General features: G+C 59.0%; 1 protein-coding gene across 2 annotated transcripts; it reads left to right on the top strand.

The window, feature by feature from the left end:
- The first annotated feature begins 720 nt into the window (after positions 1 to 720).
- FAIM2 (Fas apoptotic inhibitory molecule 2) lies at positions 721 to 19,363 on the top strand. Of its 2 annotated transcripts, none has more exons than XM_077788613.1 (12): positions 721 to 882; positions 2,331 to 2,511; positions 5,328 to 5,431; positions 5,546 to 5,610; positions 6,210 to 6,263; positions 9,464 to 9,514; positions 10,154 to 10,193; positions 10,910 to 10,947; positions 11,989 to 12,076; positions 12,733 to 12,828; positions 16,809 to 16,862; positions 18,516 to 19,363. In XM_077788613.1, the coding sequence occupies exons 1-12, from the start codon at positions 868 to 870 to the stop codon at positions 18,663 to 18,665; spliced, it is 936 nt and encodes a 311-aa protein (XP_077644739.1). In that variant the 5' UTR covers positions 721 to 867; the 3' UTR covers positions 18,666 to 19,363. The 2 variants fall into 2 exon arrangements, with proteins under 2 accessions (XP_077644739.1, XP_077644738.1); XM_077788612.1 differs by lacking the exon at positions 721 to 882 and adding an exon at positions 898 to 1,031.
- Positions 19,364 to 20,583: the final 1,220 nt, after the last annotated feature.

Genomic DNA, 20,583 nt, shown 5'->3' with positions numbered 1-20,583 from the left:
TGGGGCAGCAGCTTCCCAGGCCTGGAGTGGGGCCCTATGCCTGCATCCTCCCTATACCAGGATCATCCCCGTTCCTGCATCCCCAACCCTGGGTTATCCCTTTCCCTGAATCCCCACATCCTCCCCATCCGTGCACCCGCCTACTCCCATCCCATCCCATCCCATTCCATCCCATCCCATCCCATCCCATCCCATCCCATCCCATCCCATCCCATCCCATCCCATCCCATCCCATCCCATCCCATCCCATCCCATCCCATCCCATCCCTCTCTCCATCCCATCCCTCTCTCCATCCATCCCTCTCTCCATCCCGTCCCTCTCTCCATCCCTATCCTCTCTCCATCCCATCCCTCTCTCCATCCCTATCCTCTCTCCATCCCTATCCTCTCTCCATCCCGTCCCTCTCTCCATCCCGTCCCTCTCTCCATCCCATCCCTCTCTCCATCCCGTCCCTCTCTCCATCCCGTCCCTCTCTCCATCCCATCCCTCTCTCCATCCCGTCCCTCTCTCCATCCCTATCCTCTCTCCATCCCTATCCTCTCTCCATCCCTATCCTCTCTCCATCCCATCCCTCTCTCCATCCCTGTCCTCTCTCCATCCATCCCTCTCTCCATCCCGTCCCTCTCTCCCTCCCGCTCCCCTGCGCGGCGCGCTGCCGGTGGTACAGCCCTGCCGCAGCGCCCGCTGCTCCGGGGACGTCGCTGGGAGGCGAAGGCAGCGGCTGCGGGGGCTGCGGGGGCTGCGGGGGCTGCGGGGGCTGCGGGGGCTGCGGCGGCCGCATCCAGCCCGACACGTCCCGGGAGAAGGGCTGGAAGGGACCCGCGCCCGGCTCCATCCCGATCCCTCCCGCGGGGCCCGCAGCAGCCATGACCCAGGGAAAGGTAGGAGGGATCCGGGCGGGATGAGCCCGTCCCTGTTGCATAACGGGAGCAGGAAAGGAGGGTGGAAGGGTTTGGGGAACAGAGCCACGGGTGGAAGGGGGAGCTGGAACCTGCACGGAACCTGCCACGGGGGTGGACGCGGCTGGGAGGTGGAAGGGGCTGGGGGGCTGGTTTTGGGGTTGGGGGCTGATTTAGGGATGACTTTGGGATTAGAGGCTGGTTTGGGGCTGGTTTTGGGATCGGGGGATGGTTTAGGGATGACGGATGCACAGCTCAAACCCTGTTGGACCTGTGGCCGGTTTTACCCCCCCCGCGCCCCCCCCAGATCCCGGGTGCCGGGGGCTCCATGAGCTGTTCTGCTGTCCCACCCCTGTCCCCACCTGGCAGCACCTCCTGCCTGACTCGGGGGGCTCTGAATTTTGGGGATTTTGGGGCTCTCCAGTGCTCTCAGAGCGAGGAGGGGGGGTTGTGGATCCTCTGCCAGCTCATGCACCATCGCCATGGCAACGCTCTGGATGCAGCTCCATCCCTTGGGATCGCCTTGGATATCTGGGGGGATGGGGAGGGGGCTTGTATGAACTCGGCCCCCAAACCCAAGGGACAGGGAAGGGCAGGGAAGGAGAGTCCCTGGGGCCGGCAGGGGAGGTGGCACAGCTGGATCTGCCCCTGGGACACATCCAGCCCGGCCCTGCTGTGTTTTCAGGCCCTGTGGCCCCAGCTGGAGCCCTGCTCTGCTCTCTTAATGCCCACTGGCTTTGGGGCAGCTGCAGCCCCCCGGAGCTGCGGGGACGCCGCTGCGGCTGAGCTGCCTCCTCCGCGGGCAGCAGGGTTTATCCTGGCAGTTTATCTGTCCCAGGCCCGTCTGGAAGGTTAAAGGGATCATGTTCCCAAGGAGTGCTCAGGTGGCCCCAGGTTGGCTCCCTGCTGCAATCCCAAGTCCTTGGAATGCCGGGAAGCACCAGAGCTGAGCCTCCACACGGGCAGAGAGGAGAAAATTCTGGAGGGCCAAACCAGAGCATTCCTGGGAGCATCTGACCCAAAATGGGGTAAATGGGAATGAAGAGTTCAGGATTTTCTGCCCAGGAACTGAAAACTCTTTTAAGAAGCAATGTTTGATGAGAAGCAGAGAATTCCTTGGATGGTTTTGGTGTCACGTTGAGCCTGAGGCACTGCGGGGGCTCCGTGTCTCCCCTCAGACCTCGCCACCTGGAACTTTTCATCCCAGTGAGCACCTCCGGGGCTTTCCCGTCTCCCCTGAGTCGTGGATACCCTTGCTGGGGGTGCAGGGATGGGCCCGTGTCCAGCGCCTGGGAATGGGGGCTCCCAGTTCCTGTGTGGCTCCCAGTTCCTGAGCCCTTTCCAGAACCCGTCCGTGGCAGCTTCTCATCCAGAGCGGTTTCTGGGATGCTTTTACTCAGGTCTCTCTCTCTTTGCCCCTTTCTGTGCAGCTCTCTGTGAACAACAAACCCCCCAGCTCTGAGGGGCAGGGGGACAAGAAGGACACTGCCACAGCCCCCCCGGCTCCTCCGTCCTATGAGGAGGCGACAGCAGGAGAAGGGATGAAATCCGGGACTTTTCCTGCCCCGCCCACGGCCCCGCTCCACCCCAGCTGGGCTTACGTGGATCCCAGTAAGTCTTCCCATGGCTGTGCTGGGGTGAGCCCTGGGAGAGGGGCAGAGATCCCCCAGGATTGGAGAGGAGAGAGGGGAACCAGGAGAAGAGAGGGACCACGGATGTGGTGCCCAGGAGTCCCTACCAATGTGGAAAAGTTTCCATCTACACACAGAAGTCTCCATCTGCAGATGAAAGTCTGTATCTGTGAATAAAAGCCATTCCAGCTGTCCCAGAGACCTCACTCCCTTCCAGACGTGGGAGTAAACTCCTTCCCAGTCCCATGGTGGGAGAAATCCCCATTCCCAGCTCGCTGCCCTGAGCAATCCCAGTTCCTGGGGCTGGAGGGAAAGTCCTGGAGCAGCTGGATCCCCCCACCCCCTCCTGCAGCTCCCACGCAGCCCCAGCTCTCAGAGCAGCTGAGGTGGCACAATTGGTGTCACAATTGGTGTCACAGCCCTGAGTGTGGCTGTTGGCAGAGCCAGGGAGGCTGGGACACGGCTGGAGCCAAAGGCTGGATTGTTCCAGCATCCTTGTGGCCATTCCTGGGCAAACCAGCAGTTTTTCCAACAGCCAGAAGCTCCCTGGAGCTTCTGCTGGGCCGTAGCCAAGGACAGAGCCCTGGCTGTGCCCAGGGAATGGCTGCAGGCTTGCCAGTGGGGCTGGAGCGGGATGGGGTGACTGGGAAGTGACCCTGGGGGTGGCTAAGTGCTCACTCAGCACAGTTCCAGCCAGAGAAAATGCTGGAATTATGGGATTTTGGGACTCCTGAGCTCTTGCCCTGCTTCATCCTTTGCTGCCTGTTGTGCCCAGCTGCAGGGATGGGATGTTTGGGGAGGGGGAAGGAGTGAAAATGTTCCCTGCTGTGTCTGTGCTGGCATGTCCTGATGGTTTCTCAGCCTTTCCCCTGAGGAACAGGATAAACCCCCCCAGGTGCCTCTGGGGATCATCTGGAGTTTTCTGCTGTTGTGATGAATTAGGGTGGGTGAGGCCTAAATGGGGTGAGATGGGGTATTTGGGTTCAGGGGGTGGGATGGGATATTTGGGTTTAGGGGTGGGATGGGGTATTTGGGGTTCAGGGGTGGGATGGGGTGTTTGGGTTCAGGGGTGGGATGGGGTATTTGGGGTTCAGGGGTGGGATGGGGTATTTGGGGTTCAGGGGTGGGATGGGGTGTTTGGGTTTAGGGGGTGAGATGGGATATTTGGGGTCTCCAGATGGGAAATCCACTCTATGGGATGTGTCACACCTTACTGGGAGCACCTGGAGAGAAGGGATGTGGATTTGGGGTTGTTTCTGTGACCATGAACTCAGGACACTCTGTCCTGCTGTGGCCTTGGTTGGGGGGACACAAGTGGGGGCAGCAGGAGGGAGGAGGAGGAAACCCTCTGGATGCTGGGAGGGAGGGAGGAGGGTGAAACCCTTCAGCTCCTCCGGGGCATTGAGGGGCCAGCTGGGTGTTTAGGGGCCAATTTGGTGTTTAGGGGCCAATTTGGTGTTTAGGGGCTAATTTGGTGTTTAGGGGTGAATTTGGTGTTTAGAAGCCAATTTGGTGTTTAGGGGTGAATTTGGTGTTTAGAGGCCAATTTGGTGTTTAGGGGTGAATTTAGTGTTTAGGGGCTGGGACTGCTTTGGTGCAGGAGGCTTGGAAGTGTCCCAGGGATTGTCCTGGCCCCAGGTACTGTGGGACCCATGAGGGATCCAGGAGAACACGCGGGAGGTTCAGCTCCAGTGGGGCAGGAAGGGATTTACTGACAACAGAACAGCAGCAGAGACTTGTTTCCTGCTGGGGGCACCTAAGTGAAGCTCCTGCATTTTGAATGAGCAACTTTTGACCAGGAAAACAGGAGAAAATCAGGACCAGGACCTTGAGTTTGGCGCTCCTGGTGTCTGCTCTGAGATTGAGAGGGTCTTTGCTCCGTCTTCCTGAAGGATTTGGGTATCCTTGAGCTCAGAAGCTTTAGGAGGAGGGGAGGCGTCTGTGGACCAGGCAGGGACAGGAAGGTAAAGCAGGAAAATCACACAAAAGTCCTTCTGTGGAAACCCAGCAGGGGGGACTTCAGCGACACAGGAGGGGACATCAGCAAGGGAAGCAAAGAGGGCACAGAATGATCACAGAGTCATGGAAAGGTTTGGGTGGGATGGGACCTTTGAGCCCGTGCAGTCCCACCCCTGCCACAGCCAGGGACCTTCCACTCCCCCAGCCTGGCCTGGGACACTGCCAGGGACGGGGTAGGGGAAAGCAGCAGCAGGAGCTTCCCTTCCTGTTTGGGCAGAGCAGGGATGACTTGTGCAGGGATCTGAGGATTTGGGGGAAGGTTTTTCTCACTGGTAGCATTGGAGATGTTTCCTCCTTTTTGAGGCTCGCTGCTTAACTCTTTCCTGAGTCCCTGCCTAGAAATGGGATTGAGGGATGGAGCTCAGGGAGCTGCCAGGAGCTGCTCTCGGAGCAGGGACGTTGTTGACAAAAGCCACGATGCAAACACAGCTCAGGAGAGCAGCGAGGGAATCCTGCTGTCCGCTGGGAATGCTGACTCACGGCTGCTCTGGGGACGATTTAACATCCAGGGAAAGGAGAGCGAGGGATGATCCCAGCCCTCCCATTGCTGCGGGAGGTTTGGTGTTTCCTCAGACAGCGACCCAGCCTGGTGCTGGGATGGTTTGTGGGAATGCTCCCCCTCTGTTCCCAGGGATGGTCCCAAGGAGCTGCAGGAGCAGGAAGGGAGCAGAGGAACGCTTGGGAATTTGGGCACCTGAGCTGTGAGTGCTCCCTGGGCTCAGGTCCCACAGCCGGGGGGGAATTGGGGTGGGAGCTGCTCCTCTGGCCTCTCTGCAGGCACCAGCCCCAGCTACGGCAGCGGGGGGTACCCGGGGGACACGGAGCTGCTCACGACCTTCAGCTGGGATGACCGGAACGTGCGCAGGGTGTTCATCAGGAAGGTGAGAGAGGGACACGTCCCTCGCCCTCTGGGCTGGCAGGGCTGGACCCCCAGCCCTTGGAGGGCCTGGCTGTGCTGGGCTCTGGGATCCATGGATCACCACCTCTCCCTGCAGGTTTACGCCATCCTGATGATCCAGCTCCTGGTCACCGTTGTCATCGTGGCTTTCTTCACCTTCTGGTGGGTGCTGGGTGTGTCCTGAGCCATCTGAGACCTGGGCAGGTTCCTGGGGTTGTGTCACCTGGATTCTTTCTGAGTGTTCCAATAGAAAAGCAAAGCTGAGGGAACACTTGGAGGTCCCTGAGCGCTTTTGCTCCCATTCCCACCCAGGCTCGGGATTGGATCATCCATCCTGGGTGCTCCCCAGGGCTGCTGCCCTTGGGCAGTGACTGCTGGGTTTTCCCTGTGGGAGTTACCAGATCCCAGCTCCAGGGGCTGGCTTCCCTCCCCTGCTCATCCCCCTCTCCAGCTCGGATGACCGAGCGCTCTGGGTGTGTGTGGCTCATGTTGCCTCCAGAATAAATAATGGATCACTGCCAGCCTGGGGATTTGGGCTCCCTGATCCCCTGTGGGAGCCATTCCCAGCCACCTCCAGTGTGGAACTGGGGGAGCAGCACTGCCCTTCCCACCTGGAATTCCTCTCCAGGCCCAGGCTGCTGGGAGGATTCCCCAGGGCTGGGTTTTTAATCCCCGTGCTGGGGCTGCTCCTGGGCTCATCGAGCAGGGAGCTCTGAGGGACTGGGTTCTTCCTGCTCAGGCTCTCTCCTTCTGTCCTGCAGTGAACCCGTCAAGGGCTACATCCAGACCCACTCCGCCTGGTACTGGGCTTCCTAGTGAGTATCCCTGGCTTTTCCTGCAGCCTCGTGTGCTCCAGGCAGCCCGGATGGGGCTGTGGGGATGTGGGAAGGGTCTCCAACACTTCCCAACACTTCCCTGTCCTGCATGTGAAGTATCACTCCAAAGTGTCCAGGGGCAGCTGGGGAAGGTCACGGAATCACGGGTTGGGTTGGGAGGGACCTCAGAGCCCATCCAGTGCCTCCCTGGATGGGCAGGGACACCTCCCACCATGCCAGGCTGCTCCAAGCCCCAGTGTCCAACCTTGGGTGAGCCTGAGGTGAGCAGATGGCAGATCTCACCTGAATGAGCAAGAGACACGAGAGAGGAGAACTCCAAACACTTCCCCAAAAATGGCTCTAGAAACCAGGGTCAAAATAAATACCTATTTCCTGCAGAAAGCCAGAGAAAACTGGGGAGTTTCCAGTAAACAGTGTAGAAACTCCTGAATGAGACCTGGAAGGGTGTTCAGGGTACCTTAGAGGCTTGATTTTGGGAAGGTCTCTTGGGAAGCTCCAAAGATCTCCTTGCAGAACTTTCAGGAAAACACTGCAGAACCCCATATCTGATACCTGGGAGGATGTTCAGGGCACCATGGAGGCTGAATTTTGGGATTTTCCCCTTGGAAGCCAGGTGGTTGTTGGGGTTCCCATTACATTCTATCCAGTGGATATGGAGGGGGTGGATTTGGAGGTGTTGGGATGCTCCTGGCCATGTCTGAGCGGGGCTCTCGCTCCCGAGGCTCCATCCCAGAGCCCTGAGGTTGGGCTGCCTTTCCTTGGTTCCCCCAGCCCAGCCCAGAACGGAGCTCCCAGGTGCCGGCATCTCCTGGCTCCGTGGTTTCCAGGCTGCTGGCAGGGTCAGTGCGGTTCATTAAGTGTGAGGTGAACTCAGCTTTAATCAGTTCACACCCAAATCAGGAGATGAGACACCGGCTTATGTAACCCGGGAGAACTCTCCAATGGGAGCATCCGGCAGCTCTGGGGCACCAGGAGGGAGCCAAAGGTGCTCCAGAGGGCAGCTGGGCTTGGAGAGGCAGTGTCACCTCCCAGGGGACAGGGAGAGGAGGCTCAGGTCCCCACCTTGGCCTCTGGGGTCACCTCTTCCAGCTCCCTGCCCAGATGGAGTTTATTCCCTGTACTTCCCAGGAGGAACACGCCTGGGGCAGCTGGGGGGGTTCTGTCCTGGAGGAATTCCCCCTGTGCCCAGGTGAGACCCCACCTGCAGAGCTGCTCCAGCCCTGGGCCCACACAGGGACACGAGGAGCTGCTGGAGAGAGCCCCGAGGAGCCTCGGAGCTGCTGCAGGGCTGGAGCCCCTCTGGAGCCGGGCTGGGAGAGCTGGGGGGGCTCACCTCACTGCAGGGAGAGCTCAGAGCCCCGCCAGGGCCTGAAGGGGCTCCAGGAGAGCTGGGGAGGGAGCGGGAACAAGGATGGAGGGACGGGAGCCAGGGAATGGATTGCTGGTGCCAGGGGCAGGGATGGATGGGAGACGGGGCAGGAATTCCTCCCGTCAGGGTGGGCAGGGGCTGGGATGGATTTCCCAGGGCAGCTGGGGCGGCCCCATCCCTGGAAGTCCAAATTCAGGTTGGACAGGGATTGGAGCAGCCTGGGACAGTGGGAGGTGTTCCTGCCATGGGAGGGGGTGGGAATGGGGTGGATTTTAAGGTCCTTTCCCACCCAGACCATTCCATGACTTTGATGTTTTTTCACTGCCCAGTGAGCTGAGCCCTTCCCTTCATTCCAGTGTCTCCAAATGTTTTTCCTGCTCTGTGCCTGGGTCTCCTTCCTAACCAGAGACCTCTGTAAAACAAACCTGGGAGCCCCAGGATGTTTTCCCACAGCTGGGATGGCACCTCAGCAGGAATAAGTCCAGAGCAGACAGGGATGGGCGACCCCGCTGGCTCTGTGCTCCAGCTGCTCAGCCGTGTCCAGTCTGGCTTTCCTGGTTTCCCAGTGGGAGAGCTGGGCCCGGGTTTATCTCCGTGCCCTGGATCTCGTGGCCCTGGGCTCTGCCGTCACCTCCCTGCCTTGGCCGAGGGTCAGCGGCTATCGGGAGCCATCGGCACGCCCGGAACTGCTGCCCCGGGGGAAGCAGGGGAGCAGCTTCCAGAGCCTGGAACAACACCCAGCTGCAGGCAGGAGAGCCTCCTTCAGCTCTGGGGCTGATGTGCTTTGAGAGGGGTCAAGTGCTGGGAGGTAAAACCTGCCAGGACCTGGGCACGGCTGGGCAGCCACGGCATGTTGGGCTCTGCTGAGCTGGGAGGATCCTCCTGCCCTGGGCTTGTCCCTGAGCGCTTTTCTGAATGGATCCTCCCGCCCTGAGCCCTTCCTCAAGTGCTCCAGCAGGGGAATCCTGGAATGGGTTGGGTTGCAGGGACCTTAAAGTCCATCCAGTGCCACCCCTGCCATGGACAGGGACACCTCCCACTGTCCCAGGTTACTCCAATCCCTGTCCAGCCTGGCCTTGTGCACTTCCAGGAATGGAAAGTCCAAAACTTCCCATTCCTGGAGGGATGTACCAAGGGAGCATCTCCCTCCTCCAGCACAGCTCCTCCAGCCCTGCCTGAGCCCGGTCACGTTTCCAGCCCTTGGTTTAAGAACCTCCAGCCTTGACACCCTCAAGCTACAAAGGGTTTGGAAACGAGGGGCAAATCCTGGCCCCTCCATGTGAGGAACTCACAGAACCATGGAATCTGGAATTGTGAAGGTGGGGAAAGCCCCTGGAGAACATCGAGTCCAGCCACCAACCCTCCCCTCACCGCTGGCCATGTCCTCCAGTGCCACATCCACAGGCTTTGGGCACTTCCAAGGGTGGGATTCCACCATTGCCTGGGCAGCCCCCTCCCCTGCCTGACCTCCCTTCCCATGAAGGAGCGTTTCCCAAGGGCCAGCACAAACCCAGTTCCCGCCCTGTTTGCCATCAGCACATTTGGGTGCTCTCCAGGGTCTGAACCCGACCTTGGCTCTGCTCTAAATCCAGCCCTCAGCTTCTCCAGGGATGTTTTGTCCCACCCTGGGGCCAGGCACATGCGGAGGAGCTCCCTGAGGGCAGGAAGGAGCTTAGTGAGAGGGACCAGGGGTAGGAGCCACCCTGACCCACTGGGTGTCTGCGTTTCCAACATCCCATCCCAGGCAATTCCCCCTGCACCACCCTCCCGGGCCGCCTTTCCCCCCTGAGCTCTCCCTCTCTCCTTGCAGCGCCGTGTTCTTCGTCACCTACCTGATCCTCGCCTGCTGCTCCGGGCCCAGGTAGGGGAAGGCTCTGGGGTCAGGGACAGCCTGGGGAACGCAGCAGGAATGTTTTCCTGAGCTTTCCAGCCCTGTAACGGGGCGGGGATGAAGCTGCTGTGTTTCCATGGGATCATGGAACGGTTTGGGTTGGGTTGGGGGGATCTCAAAGCCCACCCAGTGCCACCCTGCCATGGGTAGGGACACTTCCCACTGTCCCACGGTGCTCCAAGTCCCATCCAGCCTGGCCTTGGACACTTCCAGGGGTCCAGGGGCAGCCCCAGCTGCTCTGGGGAACCCGTTCCAGATGCTGGAAACAGCTGTTCCAGGCCTTGGGTTGCTGCAGCTCAGGAGTCCAGTTGCAGCTGTGACTCCTGGCAGAAACATTCCCTCGTTTGCAGCTCTGGATTGTGGGAATTAAACTTTTCAGAGGATGCTCTTGTCAGCTCCCAGTGCAGCAGGAATATCCTGGGACCTTTGTCCTGCTGGCCCCGGAGGACCCCAAACACCCTGTGGCTGCCCGCAGGGTCACTTGCATGGACATGAACTACCCAGCAGGGTCATTAACGGCCATTAATTACCCTCACAGTCACTAATTACCCTCAGCGTCAGGGATTCCCTGGCACAGCCCCTGCTGACTGGCCCCTGTTTCATTTCCAGGAGATACTTCCCATGGAATCTGATCCTGCTCAGCATCTTTGTGAGTAGCACATCTGGCCAACATCTGCCCTGGGCTCAGAGTGGCTCCAAGGACAGGCACAAGGCTGCCGTTCCTGGGGAAAAGTGGGAATTCCATCCCCTTCTTGTCCTGTGCTTGGGCTGAGGAGCTGTGGTTGCACTTGGATGGGAGAAGCTGGGAAAAAAGAGAGCCTCTGTTTGTTAAAAAAATGCAAAAAATAATCTTGGAGTCTGGTGGGAACTGGGATTGGAGCTGGGGTGAGAACTGGAATGGGAACCAGATGGAAACTGGGATGGGAACTGGAGTGGGAACAGAGATAGGAGCTGAGATGTGCTGGGATGGGAGCAGGGATGGGAGATGGGAGCTGGGAGATGGGATGGGAGATGGGATGTGGGATGGGAGCTGGGATGGGAGATGGGAGCTGGGATAGGAGCAGGGATGTGGGATGGGAGCTGGGATGTGGGATGGGAGATGGGATGGGAGCTGGGATGGGAGCTGGGATGGGAGCAGGGATGGCAGCTGCAGGAGGGATGCAGGAGCAGGGGTTGCTCCCGTGCTGTTTGCTCTCTCTCTGCCCTCTCCTGTGCCAATCAATCACTGGAGGGTTCCCAATGCTGCCCAAATTCCTTCTCCTGGGAGTCTGAGGGGCTCCCCTGCCCTTTCCTCTGGGATTGAGGGATTTCCTGTGGTGTCTCTCCGGGACATGAGGGCACTAACCAGGCTGTGCTTTCCCCCAGACCCTGTCCATGGCCTATCTCACTGCAATGCTCTCCAGGTGGGTTGGGCACTGTCCTGTGTCCTGTCTCTCCCCGAAAACATTCCTTATTCCTGAGGCACCACCTTATTCCTGGGCCACCTGAGCTGTCACACAAAGCTGCAGCTTCCCTGTGAAAACACTTTCCAAGGAAGGTTTCCAAGGCCTGTCCCTGTCCCAAGGGAGGCAGCACTGGGGGATTCCCGCATCCCAAATCCTGCAGGAGAGCCATGGAGGGCCGGGACAGGGCAGCACTGGATGGGCTGGAGGCGACCAGCCAGTGATCCCACACTTCTCACTGGGCAGGTCCCAGGCAGGTGGGGCTGCACTGAGCCAGGAATTCTTTCCAGCAGTTTCAGGAATTTGTGTCCCACAGCCCGTTCCCTTCCGCTCATTTGCACCGGGAAATCTGCTCCTGGCTCACGTGGGAGTTGGAGAGAGGGACACGATCCAGGGTGGGTGAGGGATGTGTTGGGACAAAGAAATCCGCAGCCTCAGCAGCTCCAGGGGGAAAACTCCAGTGACTCCACACAAATCCCCCCAGGGAGAGCAGCACTGGCTTTTCCAAGGGCTGAGCCTGGCACTGCAGCCAAAACTCTGATCCAGCCTGGAAACCATTCCAGCCTGAGTCTGCAGCCCGTCCTGCTCCAGTCCCTCCTTCCTGCGCTTTTCCAAAACCTGGACTCGGCAGGAGCCCAGGGGCTGCTCCTCTGGTTTCCCCTCACACTGAGGTGACTTTTGTCATCCTGGTTTTGTTACCTCCTCGTCAGGATCCTCCCCATTCCCTGTCTGTGGACAGTGGGATTGATGGACTTGGAGCTGCTCCGAAGCTCTGGGAGGCCCAGATGGACCCTCCTGCCTTCCCTCCATCCTTCAAAACAGCAGGAAAACCCATCCTGCCGTTTTTCTCTCCTTTTTTAACATTAGTGTGGAATATTGATAATTCCAGTGCTGTTTGTGCCCGTAGGATTTATGATTTCCTTGCCCAGCTCCCGCCTGTCTGACCCCCTTTCCCATCCCTGTGGGAATGATCCAAACGTGGTTTTCCTGGTCATTTTGCAGTTACTACAACACCAAGTCGGTGCTGCTGTGCCTGGGGATCACGGCCCTGGTCTGTCTGTCTGTCACCATCTTCAGCTTCCAGAGCAAGGTGGGGCTGCGGGGACCTCCCTGGGGAAGGGACATCTGGGGCAGGACAGGAGCCGGGGGTCTGGGAGGGTCTGGGGGGCTCTGGACACAGGACCAGCCCGAGGGACGTGGGGGTGTCACGAGGAGGTCGGAGTGGAGCAGGACACGTGCTGGGGTGGGATGTGGCTGGGATGTAAGGGGGGCTAGAAGATGCTGATAACTGGGAATAAAATGAGATTTTTGTGGCTTGGGGTGGGAGCTAGAAGATGCTGATATATATGGGAATAAAAAGAGATTTTTTTGTGGATTGGGGCATGCCATAAGTATGAATGGGACTGGAAGTTGCTGACGTGTGGGAATAGTCCGGGATTTTTTGAGGATTGGGATGTGTCAGGGATGTCAGTGGGGCTGGAAGAGGCTGCATGGTGGTAAAAGGGGAATTTCGGCGGGTTGGGCTGTGGGATGCAGGAGGACACACGTGTGTGATGGATTTGGGATTCCTGGTGCGTGGCGGGGCCCGAGCCCTTCCCGGTGGCACTGACGGGGATTTGGGAAGCGCTGGCTCAGCGCCGGGGGTGGCTGCGGGGATGGAGAGGCAGAACCAGCTGCGGGTGGGTTCCAGAGGGACTCGGGAGCCCTCGGCAGCCCTGGAACGGGAATTCCTCCCTCCCGCCGCAGTTCGACTTCACCTCGTACCAGGGCGTTCTCTTCGTGCTGCTCATGGTGCTGTTCCTGGGCGGGCTGGTCCTGGCTGTCATCCTGCCCTACCAATACGTGAGTCGCCAACTGGGCCAAACTGGGCCAAGCTGGGCATGCTGGGAGGGGGCCCCAGCTCCCTGGAAGTGGGCAGGAACCCCGTGGAGGGATGGAGGAGCAGGGTCATTCCCGGGATGGACCATGGTATGGCTCAGGGATGGAACTGCCCAGGGCTGAGGGCGTGTCCTGCTGCTCCTGGTGATGGAATCACGGAATGATTTTGGTCGAAGCCCATAAAATTCCACCTCTGCCATCGACACGGACACCTCCCAGTGTTCCAGGCTGCTCCAGCCTGACCTTGGGCACTTCCAGGGACCCAGGGGCAGCTACAGCTGCTTTGGGAAATCCATTCCAGAGCCTTCCCAACCACACAGGGAACAATTCACAATTCCCAATATCCCATCCATTCCCTGTGTCCCGTGCCTCCATGTCCTTGTCTCCAGACCCTCTTCAGCTCTTCTGGAGCCCCTTTAGACCCTGGAAGGGCTCTGAGCTCTCCCTGGAGCCTTCTCCTCTCCAGGTGAGCACCCCCAGCTCTCCCAGCCTGGCTCCAGCCCTCGGAGCAGCTCCGTGGCCCCCTTTGGGCTCATTCCAACACATCCATGCTCTTCCTGCGCTGGGATCCCCCTGGGTGCAGATGGGGTCTCACCTGAGCACAGGTGCCTCTGCTCAGGCCTCAGTTTCCCCTCAGTAAAACCAGGCACATTAAAATCTATCCCAAGGAAAGGGCACAACTTGGTCAGGATTAACACCCGGCACCTGCAGAGTTCAGATCTTGGGGCCTCCATTTCTCAGTGACCGTGAGGTCTGAGTGACCCTCAGGAGCCAGGTTCAAGGGACAGTGACCCCTGTGTGTCCATAAGGAACAGTGACCCCTGTGTGTCCCCAACGGGACAGTGACCCCTGTGTGTCCATAAGGGACAGTGACCCCTGTGTGTCCCCAGGGACAGTGACCCCTGTGTGTCCCCAAGGGGACAGTGACCCCTGTGTGTCCTCAAGGGGACAGTGACCCCTGTGTGTCCATAAGGGACAGTGACCCCTGTGTGACCCCAAGGGGACAGTGACCCCTGTGTGTCCATAAGGAACAGTGACCCCTGTGTGTCCATAAGGGGACAGTGACCCCTGTGTGTCCATAAGGAACAGTGACCCCTGTGTGTCCCCAAGGGGACAGTGACCTCTGGGGACAGTGACCCCTGTGTGTCCATAAGGGACAGTGACCCCTGTATGTCCCCAAGAGGACAGTGACCCCTGTGTGTCCATAAGGGACAGTGACCCCTGTGTGTCCATAAGGGGACAGTGACCCCTGTGTGTCCCCAAGGGGACAGTGACCCCTGTGTGTCCATAAGGGACAGTGACCCCTGTGTGTCCCCAAAGGACAGTGACCCCTGAGTGTCCCTGAGGGGACAGTGACCCCTGTGTGTCCCCAGGTACAGTGACCCCTGTGTGTCCATAAGGGACAGTGACCCCTGTGTGTCCATAAGGGGACAGTGACCCCTGTGTGTCCATAAGGAACAGTGACCCCTGTGTGTCCATAAGGGACAGTGACCCCTGTGTGTCCCCAAGGCCTGCCAACCCCTCCCACAGCTCCAGCCACTTCCTTTGGCCTCTGCAGCCTCTCCGGGCCCCAGCTGTGCCCAGGGGAAATCTTGGAGCAGCTCCCATCCGCCCTGGAGCAGGGCTGGGCAGCATTCCAGGGTGTCTCATCCTGGAGGTGTCACTGCCAGAGGGTCTGGCAGCCCCTGGGACATGGGCATGGATGAGATGGATGAGGGAAGCGGGGTGGGCCAGGCACGTGCCATAAATCACCTGAGAGGCTCCTGGGAGCCCAAATCCCTTCCCATCCCAGGCAGCTCCTCTGCCCCGAGTCATTCCCCAAGGGAGACCTCCAGGAGGTTCCCACTGATCCCAGCCCTGGAGCTGGTGCTGGACAAGCCCAGCCTGAGCATTCCAAAGGGTTGGATTTTGGCTGTCTGGGCTTGAGCTTCTCCTCTTCCCAGAGGGAATGTGAGGCTGGAGCAGCTCCCAGTGCCAAAGCAAAGCCATGGAGCTGGACAGACAACTCCTCCTCACCTGGCACGGAATGAGCTGGGGGCCGGGACAGCCCTGGCTCCACTGAACCCATCTCGGGCTGAGCCAGAACCTTCTCCTGCTTCCTCTGGGCCACAGCAGGGGCTCAGCTTTGCTCCCAGTTCTGGTGAAATTCCCCCTGTGACTCCCACGGATTAACATATTTAAATTGTGCTTGTTAATTAGAATCATGGAGTATCCTAAGGAGGAAGGGGTACACCAGGGTCATCCAGCCCATCTCCTGGTCCTGCCCAGGACATCCCAACAATCCCTTGTGCCTGGGCATTGTCCCAGTGCTCCTGGAGCTCCGGCAGCCCTGGGGAGCTGTTCCAGTGGAGGAAGAACCTTTTCCCAATATCCAACCCAAACCTCCTCTAACACAGATCCCCCAGCTGTTCCCTCAGTCAAATTAAACCTGTGTCTGGCTCTTGGAATATTTGGTGTTTCTTCCAGTGGGATCAGCTGTGTTTGGGTAAATAAATCCATTCTGGGGGTGCTCCAAAGCACGAGAGTGCTGAGACTGGGACATGTGGCTTCCCCAGCCCTGGCAGTGCCCAAGGCCAGGTTGGACAGGGCTTGGAGCAGCCTGGGACAGTGGGAGGTGTCCCTGCTCATGGCAAGGGTGGGATTGGATGGGCTTTAAGGTCCCTTTCCACCCAAACCATTCCAGGATTTCCACAGGACATTACTGGGGCCAAGTGTTGCTTGCAGTAAGGAGCACCTGATGGAGAATTTAAATGGATACAAAGGGAGGAGAGGAGCTGAGGCCCCGTGTCCTGTTCCGTGCCACAGAAACGTTCCCAAGGAACTGTAGAAGTTGGAAGTGGTGCAAATCCAGCCTGGGCTTTTAGGGCATTTCCCAACTTTCCCCCTCCACCTGGGAGCCAAGTCCCTTGGGAGTGAAGTCCTGCATAGCCCATTCTGTGCAGTTCTGACGGCTGTGTCTGTGTGTCCCTGTCTGTGTGTCTGTGTCCATGTGTCCGTGTGTCCCTGTCCATGTGTCTGTGTCCCTGTGTCCCTGTGCATGTGTCTTTATCTGTCTGTCCCTGTCCATGTGTCTGTGTCTGTGTGTCCGTGTGTCCCTGTCCATGTGTCTGTGTCCCTGTCCATGTCCGTGTGTCCATGTGTCCATGTGTCCCTTTGTCCCTGTCCATGTGTCCCTTTCCATGTCCGTGTGTCCATGTCCATGTGTCTGTGTCTCTGTCCATGTCCATGTGTCCCTGTCCATGTCCGTGTGTCCATATCCATGTGTCCATGTCCATGTCTGTGTGTCCCTGTGTCTGTGTGTCCCTGTCCATGTCCGTGTGTCTGTATCCATGTGTCCCTGTCCCTGTACATGTATTCACATCTGTGTCTGTGTCAATGTCCCCATCCCTGTGTCTCTGTCCCTGTGTCCCTGTGTCCCCATCCCTGTCCCTGTGTCCCTGTCCCTGTCCCTGTGTCCCTGTGTCCCCATCCCTGTCCCTGTGTCCCTGTCCCTGTGTCCCTGTGTCCCCATCCCTGTCCCTGTGTCCCTGTCCCTGTGTCCCTGTCCCTGTGTCCCCATCCCTGTCCCTGCGTCCCTGTCCCTGTGTCTCCATCCCTGTCCCTGTGTCCCTGTCCCTGTGTCCCTGTCCCTGTGTCCCCATCCCTGTCCCTGCATCCCTGTCCCTGTCCCTGTCCCTGTCCTTGTGTCCGTGCCCCTGTGTCCCCATCCCTGTGTCCCCATCCCTGTCCCTGTGTCCCTGTCCCTGTGTCTCCATCCCTGTCCCTGTGTCCCTGTCCCTGTGTCCCTGTCCCTGTGTCCCCATCCCTGTCCCTGCATCCCTGTCCCTGTCCCTGTCCCTGTCCTTGTGTCCGTGCCCCTGTGTCCCCATCCCTGTGTCCCCATCCCTGTCCCTGTGTCCCCGTCCCTGTGTCCCCATCCCTGTCCCTGTGTCCCTGTCCTTCAGGTCCCGTGGCTCCACGCGATCTACGCTCTGCTCGGGGCTGGGATCTTCACCATGGTGAGTGGCTGCTCCTGGGATCCGGCAGGGAAAACAGGGAGCAGGGAAGGAGCTTGGAGCGGGCAGGGAGCGGGCAGGGATGGCAGAGATCAGGCAGGGAGCTGGGCAGGGAGCCGGGCAGAGCCGGGCAGGGATGGCAGGGAGCGGGCAGGGAGCGGGCAGGGAGCTGGGCAGGGAGCTGGACAGGGAGCTGGGCAGAGCCGGGCAGGGATGGCAGAGATCAGGCAGGGAGCGGGCAGGGAGCCGGGCAGAGCCGGGCAGGGATGGCAGAGATCAGGCAGGGAGCGGGCAGGGAGCTGGGCAGAGCCGGGCAGGGATGGCAGGGAGCGGGCAGGGAGCTGGGCAGAGCCGGGCAGGGTTTGCAGCGCTCGGGGTGGCCCCAGAGCAGCGATCCCGGAGGGACGTGCCGCAGACGTGCCGGGCACGGTGTGAGCGCCCGGCTGTGCGGGATGAGCAGTCCTGGCTGGGTTGCTCTGCAGGGATGGTGGGGACAGGCCAAAGGTGCCTCTGGAGTGGAGCAGGCAGAGCTGAGCTCGGCAGAGCTCCGGCAGCGAGGGGATCCAGGGATGAGGCTGCACGGTCGAGTCGGGGCTGGTTGGGTGAGAGCGAGCCAAGGTTTGGGATGAGTTTGGCTCACAGAGGTGCAGAAGAACAGGGAAGGCTGAGACTGGGGATTAAGAGGCTTTAGGAGGGTTTACACAGGTGGGAAAAGCCCCGGAGCTGGGCAGCTCCTCCAAGGAAAGGCTTGGCTTGTTCCCGGTGGTCCGTCCCCCGAGCCTCTTCCCGAAGAGTGTCGGCGGTGCCGGGCCGGGGTCGGGCCGGGGTCGGGCCGGGGAGGTGCCCGGTGCTCCCGGGGCCGGGCTCAGCCCGGGGCTGCCCTGGGCTTGAGGCGGTGCCCATTGGGCATGTTGGGAATGGGAGCAGTTGAGCAATTGCCTTTATCACCCGTAAAAGTCACTGCAAGGGAGCGCGGGGAGCTCGGCGCTGATTCATGGCTCAAGATCCCTCTGTAAAATACGAGGAGGCTTCAACATCTGATAATTATCCCATAAACATCAGTCAGAGCCTCGGCCTGGCCCTGCCGGGGCAGCTCGGCTGGGATTTGTTCTGGGGGGATAAAAGAGCATCTCCGGGAGGATGGTGCAGCCCTGGAGAGCTCTGGACCCATGGGGGACAGCAGGATGGCAGGAGGAGGAAAGGGAGGGGGGGAAATGGTGGATTGCAGTCATGCCTGGGATTTCGGGCAGTGCTGCTCCGTGTCCTGCTGGGGCCAGGCCACCCTGTGACCACCTCACTCCCTGGCAGGTGTTTCCCACCTGAGGGAATCTGGGAATAACAAGTTATGGGCTCTGGGAGAGGATGAGGAGGGAGGGTGGCCCCAGAGCTGGCCCTGGGATGGAGGAAGCCTGAGGGAAGAGGGTCTGGAGTGGGAGTTATACTCGGGGTTTGATTGTCAGGAAGGAAATGAGGGAAGGGGAAGGTTGCAGCTTGTTCTGAGCTCTTAAATTTTGGCTGCAGCACATAAAAAGGGGCTGCACTTTCATCCCGGGTTCAGGGAGGCAGCGGGGACTTCTCCTGTCACTAGAGCCCTTCTTGCCTCCCTGGGCCAAACCTCCCTGTCACTGTCCCGGGGTTTCCTCCTTTCCCTTCCAGTTCCTGGCCCTGGACACGCAGATGCTGATGGGGAACCGCCGGTACTCACTGAGCCCCGAGGAATACATCTTTGGAGCCCTCAATATCTACCTGGACATCATCTACATCTTCTCCTTCTTCCTGCAGTTCTTTGGCTCCAGCCAGGAGTGAGGGCAGCGGGGCAGGATGCTCCCTGTGCCGGCAAATGTGAGGGGTTAAATTGAGAAGCAGAGGTGAAAGGGTTCAAAACGGCCAGCCTGACCCAGTCCCTCCCTTTCTGGTCCATCCAACGCCCTGAGGAGCCCCAGGCCCCTCCCGCAGCTTTGTGCATTTGCTGCCAGGCCTCTGTGACCCAGAGAACAAAGCAGGGCTTCGGTGTCGTGTCCCTTCTGCTCCCCCTCTCCCGCCCAGCCCAAACCAGTCCCGAGGCTGGGGCAGGAGACCGGGACCTTCCTGGCCCCAGGGGCTGCTGGAGCTCTCTGAGTCCTGCCCATCACAGGGTGAAAGTGCTGTGACAAAACAGGGCAGCAGAGCAGGGAATTTGCTTAGATCCTGGCAGGAAAAGCAGCTGAGCCAAGGGAAAAGCCTTAGGGAATCCTTGCATTGCCCTGTTTCCCACAACCCATTGGATCTTGGTGGCCTCTGCGCTATTCCTGGTGGCTCCTGCTGTTGGAAACGTGGAGTGTGGGATCACGTAGCTGGATTTCAGTGCTCCAGGCACAGAGAACCTGTTTGTTCAGGACGTGCAGCTCTCTGAGGTCATCCCTGGTGCCACTGCAGGGAAAATTCCCCTGGATCCCTTGCATGTGGCTGAGTGCCCTTCCCTTCCCTTCCCTTCCCTTCCCTTCCCTTCCCTTCCCTTCCCTTCCCTTCCCTTCCCTTCCCTTCCCTTCCCTTCCCTTCCCTTCCCTTCCCTTCCCTTCCCTTCCCTTCCCTTCCCTTCCCTTCCCGGGTCCCACCCAGGGGAGTGTGCTGGTTCTCCTTGGAGTGTGGCTCCTCAGTGAGGGATTGGGATCCCAGGGAAGGAATTTTGCCAGGAAATGGCAGAGAAGAGATGGAGGAGGCTGAGTTTCCGTGCTGGGAAATGCCATTCCATGTGGGAAATGGGCTGGGATGCTGTGACCCACCCCGAGGCTCTGACACCCTCACAGAACTGTCTTGCTTGCTCCAAATTAGCATTGCTAAGGGATTATTCCAGGGACGGAGGCCACTGGAACAGCAATGTTCCCTCTCCCTGGCTGTTTTCCCTTTCTCCTCTCCCAAACTGGAATGTCAGCGCGGGCTCTGGATGTGCTCAGGTAACTTTCCACCGTGGCCATGCTCACATTCCCTCTTTGGGGCTCAGCTGGCTGATCGTGGGCTGTAAAGCTCCCCGGGGAGATAAGGGGCCTTTTGCTCTCATTCCAAGAGTGATCCTTCCTGCAGATAGGAGCTGGTATCTCCCATCTCGCTGGGAATGCCGGCCAGTGCGTCAGGGAGCTGCCTCCAGCAATTCCTGCTGCAGAGGCTCTGCCAGAACGCTGGAACGTTCCTGCTCCTTCTGCCCTGGCTTTTACCCCGCACATGTCCTGTCCCCCTGCCTCACGTGTCCAGGGAAAGTTACTGTGCAGGGAATGGAAATGCTCCGGCCCCTCCGCGGCTGCAGCGATGAGCGGGAGTGATGCCTTCCCCTAAAACACCCCCCAGAAAAACCCAACCAGACAAAAAAATCTCATCCAGGTCAAAAGAACACCAACCAGACAAAAAAAAATCTTATCCAGGTCAAAAAATTCCCAACCAGACAAAAAACTCCCAGTCAGATACAAAAAACCCCAACCAGACAGAAGCCCCACAACCAGACCAAAAAAATCTCTGCTGACCGGACAAAAAATAAAAATGCCCTAACCAGAACAAAAATATCTCATCCAGATCAAAAATCTCCCAACCAGACAAAAAGAAAAAAAAAAAAAATCCAACAAAATCCAAACCCAAAAAAACCCAAAACAAAACAAAACAAAACAAACAAACAAAAAAAAACCCAAAAAAAACAACCAACAACAACAAAAAAAAAAAAAAACCAAACCAAACCAAACCAAAACAAAACCAAAAT

Source organism: Lonchura striata, chromosome 27, assembly GCF_046129695.1.
Source record: "Lonchura striata isolate bLonStr1 chromosome 27, bLonStr1.mat, whole genome shotgun sequence".
Lineage (NCBI taxonomy): Eukaryota > Metazoa > Chordata > Aves > Passeriformes > Estrildidae > Lonchura > Lonchura striata.
Note: the sequence above shows the minus strand (reverse complement) of the source record. Positions and strands in the feature narration are given on the sequence as shown.